Source organism: Mus pahari, chromosome 17 (assembly GCF_900095145.1).
Source record: "Mus pahari chromosome 17, PAHARI_EIJ_v1.1, whole genome shotgun sequence".
NCBI classification, from domain to species: domain Eukaryota; kingdom Metazoa; phylum Chordata; class Mammalia; order Rodentia; family Muridae; genus Mus; species Mus pahari.
In genome coordinates, this window is record NC_034606.1 from 60,200,129 (window position 1) to 60,207,594 (window position 7,466).

The 7,466-nt window shown below is 48.4% G+C and overlaps 1 protein-coding gene across 2 annotated transcripts in view; it reads right to left on the reverse strand.

Annotated features, from left to right (window-relative positions):
• The window catches only part of Nell2 (neural EGFL like 2), a 307,759-nt gene extending 300,799 nt beyond the window's left edge, over positions 1-6,960 (reverse strand). Inside the window, exons 1-3 of one of the 2 annotated variants that reach the window (XM_029547891.1) lie at positions 6,677-6,960; positions 5,996-6,081; positions 5,472-5,600 (exon numbers count right to left, since the gene is read on the reverse strand). In XM_029547891.1, coding sequence (XP_029403751.1) covers positions 5,472-5,600; positions 5,996-6,059 — 193 coding nt within the window. In that variant the 5' untranslated portion in view covers positions 6,060-6,081; positions 6,677-6,960. Of the gene's footprint in view, positions 1-5,471; positions 5,601-5,995; positions 6,082-6,424; positions 6,512-6,676 lie in introns of those variants that run through there. The other variant, XM_021216187.2, reaches the window with a different exon arrangement.
• Between the last annotated feature and the right edge of the window lie 506 nt (positions 6,961-7,466).

Sequence of the window (7,466 nt, forward strand, 5' to 3'; positions counted from 1 at the left end):
GGAAGGAAGGAAGGAAGGAAGGAAGGAAGGAAGAAGGAAGGAGGGAGGGAAGGAGGGAAGGAGGGAGGGGAAAGGGAGGGAGGAAGGGGAAGGAGAAAGGGGGAGGGGAAGGAGAAAGGGAAAGGGGAAGGAGAAGGGGAAAGGGAAAGGGGAAAGGGAAGGGGAAAAGGGAAGGGGAAAGGGGAAGGGAAAGGAAAAGGGAAAAGGAAAAGAAAGGAAGAATGTGATGGATGGGTGGATGGATGGATAGACGGACAGACAGACAGATGGACGGGCACACTGACTGACTGATTGACTACATCAGGGAATAGAGGGATACAACAAACTGAGACCTAGAAGGTTTTATAACTATAAGCAGCACTGGCAAAGCCTCACCTGATGTAAGCAAACCATATCCAAAGGAGATAGATCAGCAATGAAGGGGGAAGCGTTAAAACTGGTCACAAAACCATATCCAAAGGAGACAGATCAGCAATGAAGGGGGAAGCGTTAAAACTGGTCACACAGCATTTAAAGGTCCCAAGAGACTGCTTCAACCGATGTGAAGCCTAAACACAGAAGCCCTGAGGTGCTCCTCAGAATTCTATGTGCCCAACGCTTGATTCCAAAGCTACTTCCGTAGGGTTAGGTATTCCTTACAGAGGCAGCCACTTCTATGCAACAAAATACATTAGCTACCTATCACCGATAAATTAAAAAAGAAAAAAGAAACTTGGCAGAGTTTATCAGTTGTTACTATATTTATTATTTCATAATTCAGGTCAGAGGTTCAAAATTAGTTTCACTGACCTAGTAATTATACAACAATAATTTGGGTGGATGAACGTAACTTATAACAGCATTTGCTTCATCATCAAGGGTACTAAAGCTCAGAGAAGTAAGCACCCTCATGAGTGTCCTCACGAGTAGCACAGCTTGTGACATTTTGCCTGGGTCTACCTGGGTTCTAAGGCCATCTCTGATCACTGTGTTATTTTTCTCTGTCAGAGAAGCACCCACAGCCATAGCCCTGAAGCTCACAGGCTCCCACTATAACAGTTAATTTTCACTGTCAACTTAACTGAATTTAGGATTACCATAGATTGAGACATGCTTCTGTTTGTGTCTGAGAGGGTGTGTCTCAATGGGGTTTCACTGAGAAAGACCTGCCCTGAATGCAGGTGGTCCGGAGACTATGGGCTCAGACTGAATACAAAGAAAAATGGGATAGAGAGTCCTGAGGATCAGCGTTCATCCCTCCCTCCTTCCTCCACACAAGATGCCTGACCCTCACCCATGCCTCACCCTCACCCATGCCTCACCCTCACCCATGCCTCACCCTCACCCATGCCTCACCCTTACCCATGCCTCACCCTCACCTATGCCTGACCCTCACCCATGCCTCGCCCTCACCCATGCCTCACCCTCACCTATGCCTGACCCTCACCCATGCCTCGTCCTCACCCATGCCTGACCCTCACCCATGCCTCGTCCTCACCCATGCCTCACCCTCACCCATGCCTCGCCCTCACCCATGACTCGCCCTCACCCATGCCTCGCCCTCACCTATGCCTGACCCTCACCCATGCCTCACCCTCACCCATGCCTCACCCTCACCCATGACTCGCCCTCACCCATGCCTCGCCCTCACCCATGACTCGCCCTCACCCATGCCTCGTCCTCACCCATGCCTCACCCTCACCCATGCCTCGCCCTCACCCATGACTCGCCCTCACCCATGCCTCACCTTCACCCATGCTTCACCCTCACCTATGCCTCACCCTCACTCATGCCTCGCCCTCACTCACGCCTCGCCCTCACCCATGCCTCGCCCTCACCCATGCCTCGCCCTCACCCATGCCTCACCCTCACCCATGCCTCACCCTCACTCATGCCTCGCCCTCACCCATGCTCCTTGCACCAGAGACACAGCCACTCTCACCCCTTCGAATTGCAAGTTGAAAGTAATCATTCCTTCAAGGTGCTTTTTCAAGTGTCCTGTCACACCCATGAGAGGTGCAGCTCACACACACTGAAGACCCTCATCAGCCCCTTGCGCTGTAACAAGTCACCCACCAGGGTCACTGGCAGACCACCAAATACCTAGGAGCACCTTTCCTTTGAGATGTAAAAGTTCTCTACGAAGAATTACTAAGGTTACTTTTAAGTTACCAAGTAAGGGGAAATTTTTTGATTTTATCTACCCTTCGGGGGTTAATGAGATTATGCAATCTACAAACACTTCAGAAGGCATTTTCCTAAGACAGCAGATGAGATTATCTATTTTGGGAGCCTGGACGAACTGTTATGATCAAAGAGCTGAAACCCATGCTAAGTTTGTGTGTATGCTTTATCCCTTATGATCTCTCATGTACACAGAGAAAATAAAATTATTATGATCATTATCTGCCAAAACACTAGCGAGGCTCCAAAGCAAGGAAGGGAGAATCTATTCGCCCTTTTAATAGTCCTTAGAATTGAAACTCCTTACACCCTGCCGCAAGTCTTTTCATTACCAGCATATGCTGCTGTACTCTTTAAAAGCATAATAAGTGTGTTTGGGACTGTGTGTCACATTACAGCCAGAAATGACTAGAACCCCAAACTACTGCCCAGATAAATTAAGTAATTATTATAACAGGCATAATCCAAAGCCCACAAGTATTAAGGAATGGTTGAGTTTGAAATCTCATTAAATTTTCAAAGCAACTGTAAATCAAATTTTTAGCAACAATAAAATGGTGCTGCAGCATTATGGTTGATGTTTCAATAAAAAGTGATGGTTTGGAAGTATAGGTTTTACTATGAATATAAAAGAAAATGTTAAACAGTAGATTTCTATTTCACAGTAGTTTTTTTTTAAATACATAGTTTAAAATATTCATAGTTTCAAAATACCAAAATACATGTATATCAGAAATCAGAAAGAGAAAATAAAGAAACCAAGATGAAAAATACTAAATAAGTAAAAAGTCATGAGGCCAACGTGTTTTGAGATTTCTTATTTCAAAGGTAGTTTTGTTATCTGTTGGAGAAGCAATTGATGGTTCAGAAATCACTTCACCTTGTTTAGAATATATCTGGTAGCACAGGACACTTGTACAAGAAGTTTGTATGAAATCTGGGAGCACCTCACAGATTTTTTTTTTATTTGTTTCTATTCTTGCTATGACATTTTACACACTATATAAAATACTGGCAGCATTCTCAATTCACTATAAATGGAACCTCAAAACTCTTCTCAGTCTGAATGCTCTTGTCTCTCTAAGCCCCGTGGGATCCAGTGAAACAGCACAGCACAGGGCTGAGTTCTTATCAAACCTGCTGCTTGCCTAGCCTCTGAGGAAAGACCTGCCAAGGCGATGCAGAACCACCCGTCAGTCACTTGTCACTGACTTGGGAATTCAAATCTTATAAGAGAAGTTACTAAAGTACAATCAATACATCAGGAACGCATGCCTCACAAGGACACAGTGGACAGTAAATTGTGGTTACTACACAAAGAGACTTAAGGTGGCAGGAAGTGTACTTCCCCATCTTTAAATGAAAACTATATTTGTTAAGCGTTTGCTCTTTCTAGTATTGAGCTTGGTATTAGCTAGGAAACAAAAGGAGTTCACCAGTGGAAACTGACATCCACCAACTGAGCACTATTCAAAGAAAACATATGACATTAGCCATGGTAATTTTTTTTTAATCACAATGCATACCTTAAAGAAACTGGCTACTTATAGCGAAATAAATATTGTTTTAAATTAACCAGAAAAGAAACTGATGCCCTGAGACTATTACCTAGAAACTGTCATACTGTTCAATATGTGACTGTCCAATTGTCTCACATAAAAGGTACATTGCTGGTTTCTACTTGTGACAGATGGACACTTTGTAGAGGAAGTACCCTTAGGATGGCTAAAGGGAGCCTTTGAGGTTACCATAACAATTCAATACAATGCAGACGATTATTAGAAACTTGGTTTGTTACGGTTTCTATTTAGCCAAACTATCAAGTCCTAAAATATTAAGTCCCTGTTCTAAGAAACTAAGCATGAAAGATAGAAATAACACAGAGAATAAGTCTAAAGCCTACACCTAATTACATTTCTATTCAACTGAAATTTTGCTGAAAATTGAGCTCTATTTCCTTGATTACATTTAGCTATTGTCTTCAGTATCCCAGCCCCACCCTCCCCAAAGCATCTGAGAGTAAAGAAAATATCATAAACACTCGTTACAATAAAAACACTCATTAACAACCTTAACTGAAACCCTTATTTAAAGAGCTTATGTTTTTATTTATTATGAACACAAATTCCTCTTAAATGCAACACATGTCAGTTTTTCCCTCTCCCTACAGAAAGCTCAAGAGCTGCTGTCCATGGTGACACGCACTGGCTGAATGCAGCAACAGCGCCACCACAGAAACATCCAAGTTGCATACTATGTCTGCTTCTTGATGGCAGATGTGCTGGGTTGGTTGCATTTTGCATAGCCAACGTTTCAGTAATTATAAGTTGCACGACTTCGAAGCCATAGTTCCCAATAGCAAAAGAAACACATAACACACACACACACACACACACACACACACACACCATGTGTGGTGGGGGTGCCTTGATCTTCAGGACACAGGGCATCCATCCCCTGTGCCTCTTTTTAAATTCCATCTCCTTGGACAGTTTAGCCCCTTTTACACCCTCAGGTTAAGTACCTTCCCACAAGGCGAGAAGTTTTCAAAAGCTTTACTCAATCAATTTGCGGGCTGGCTTTTTTTTTATTTCCTGAAATTTGGTTTTGACTGAACAGTATACAAATATGATTTGAAGTCTGGACAATAATGAATAGCCAATGTCCACTAAGTTCAAAAAGAAAAAGAAAAGTTTTAAAATTCTACACGTACAATTATGGTGATATGGGGCTATGCTTCTGTGAACGTCCCCTTGAAATGATTTCAGAATAATCTTAACAGTACCATTGCCTTCCCCTCACCGCTGATTGGAAAGGGAGAATGGATGGGGAGCGTTCCATGGTAACTGTGCTTCAAGTAGAGATGTGCAGTAAAAATACCATAAAGGAATTCCTTTGGTCAGGCACCACAGCGCCGAAACTTTGGGAGGTCAGTATCTTAACCAAGATCGAGCTATCTTGTTTCCTTCCCAAATCCATTCCACCCAAATGAGGCGTTTGTGTTACAATTTATTGTTCCCTGGACGCCCAAATCACCCATCTGCCTCTGGAGTTTCTAGTCGGTAATTAAGCCACTATCCATTAGAACCGCCAAGTGCACCAAGTGAGGAGGAGGAGGGGGGCGCGGGGAATGAGGGGAGGGGGAAGAACCCACTTAAAAAGAGTCAGGTCCTGAGCGCACAGAGACCCCCTCGCCCTAGCTGGGACTCTCCGCCCGCCCTGTGCAGCGTGCAGCGCCAAGCCAAGTTATCCGAAGCCGCAGGGCCAGCTCCCCCGCAACATACATGGGGCTCCACACTGGGCCATACCTTGGAAGAGGAAGGCTTTCGTCCCATTATGCAGTCCCGGGACTTGGCGCACTCCAGCTGTGGACTCCCCAAGTTCTAACTCTGTTAAGACGTCAATCTGTAGGGAGGGGTCCACACCAAGCCCCCAAACTGGTGGGAGTGGGTAAGGGTAGGAAAGAAAGAAAGAAAGAAAGGGGGCCATTAAAACACAAGCTTCCACAGCAGCAAAGAAAGCACGCGTCTTGGCGACGAGATTGGAAGTGCTGACAAGAGGCAACTCGCTCCTCCACAGGGAGAGCCTTACCTGGACGCTCTGTCAAGCTTAAAATAGCAGAGCGCTGGGTCCCATCTCCTGACCTACTTTAAGCCCCTCTCTGTGCAAAGTTCCCCCTCAGCCACAGACCCTAAGGGTGTTACCCGCCTCGCTGTTCCCAGGACAAGCACAGAAAGGACCAAAATGCTCCCCAGAGCTCCCCAATCCAGAGGGACACCGGTTGGCGACCCCATGGCGGGGAGCATCCCGGCCCAGCTCAGCGGCCACTCACCCGCTCCGAGCCCGAGGATCACGCAGAACGTTCTCAGTAACACCCGGGATTCCATGGCGTGCATCGTCTCAGTCCATCGTCTCCCTCTTTAAAAATAAAGATAAAAACCAAGAGGTGCTGGGAGTGAAGCGGGAAAGCCGAGCTGGCCCCGCCTGCGACCGCCTCGGCGTCGTCACCCGGGCTCAGACACCTAAGACCAAGCGGGGCGGCCCCCCCGGGTGCGCGCCGAACTTGGAGCCGCCTCTGCGCTCATCGCTCCCGCACGCGGCGGGCCGCAGCCGGGTCAGGCTCGCGGGGACCTGCGGGGACCTGCACCGAGCAGCGCCCCGCCGAGCCACGCGGCCCGGGCGCGCACGCGGAGGAAGGGAGGCGGCTCCGGGAAAGCCGGGCCGGACCGCCCCGCACCCGCCCGCGCTCCCGCGCCCGAACCTGTTGGAAAGGCGGAGACAATGGCGAGAGCCTGGAGCCGCCGGAGACCGCTCCGGGAGGGCGGGGCGCGAGCCGGGGCGCGGGCGGGGCGGCCTCTTTCCCCCCCCCCCCCGGCACACGCAGCGCCGGGTCCAGCCAGCCCTGCCCGCAGAGGTCCTCAACCACCCTCGCCAGCCCGCAACCGCAGCCTCCGCTCGGGATCCTAGGATCACAACGCCAGGTGCCAAGTTGATGGGCGGCGTTTGCACTCACCCCCTCGAAATCCGGCGCGTGTCTCCAAAGCCCGGTGAGAGAAAGGACCACCCAGCCGCAGGAGGCGAGGTTGCAAAGAAAGGCACCCGGCCGCCTCGGGCAAAAGAGGGAAGCCCTCACTTAGACACTCATGCTTCGCGGCAGCCCCGGGCGCAGGGCACCCCCTCCCGGGCGGGAAAAGGAACCCAGCCAAAGCACGCAAGACTCCTAGGTGAAGCTGGACTGGCGAGGGAGACCGGAGAAGATGGGTATTGAGCAGGGGAAGCCTGGCCAGCCCTGACTGAGAGGCTCTCTGCCCAGGGCGGGGCGCTGGAGAGCCTCCAGGAACAGACAGCACACAGAACTTAGCCAGAAGCCAGGAGATGCTGGACAGCTCCAGAAACCTTAGCGTGCTTCCCAAACCCAAAGTCCAGGACCCTACACAGCAGCCAGGGTCAAAGGGCAGGGCAAAGAGATTCTACTGTCAGTACGTGTTAGAATGAAAAGATGATACAGATAAGACAATGCATGGATGGATGGATGGATGGATAGATGGATGGATGATGCTAGATGAACAGAAAGACGAAGGACGGATAATAGGATGGTAGGTAGGTTGATAAGTAGGTTTGTAGATACATAGTAAGAAGTGTATTTTTATTAAGCAAAAGATTAATAAAATTAATTAATAATTAGGCCCGGGAGACTAAGAAGCCCCACTCACTGTTGACCATACTTATGTAGACTTTACTCAGCCCCCTCCCCATACATTCTTAGGACTAAAAGAGTGGGATTACTTGTGAATCTTAGAATA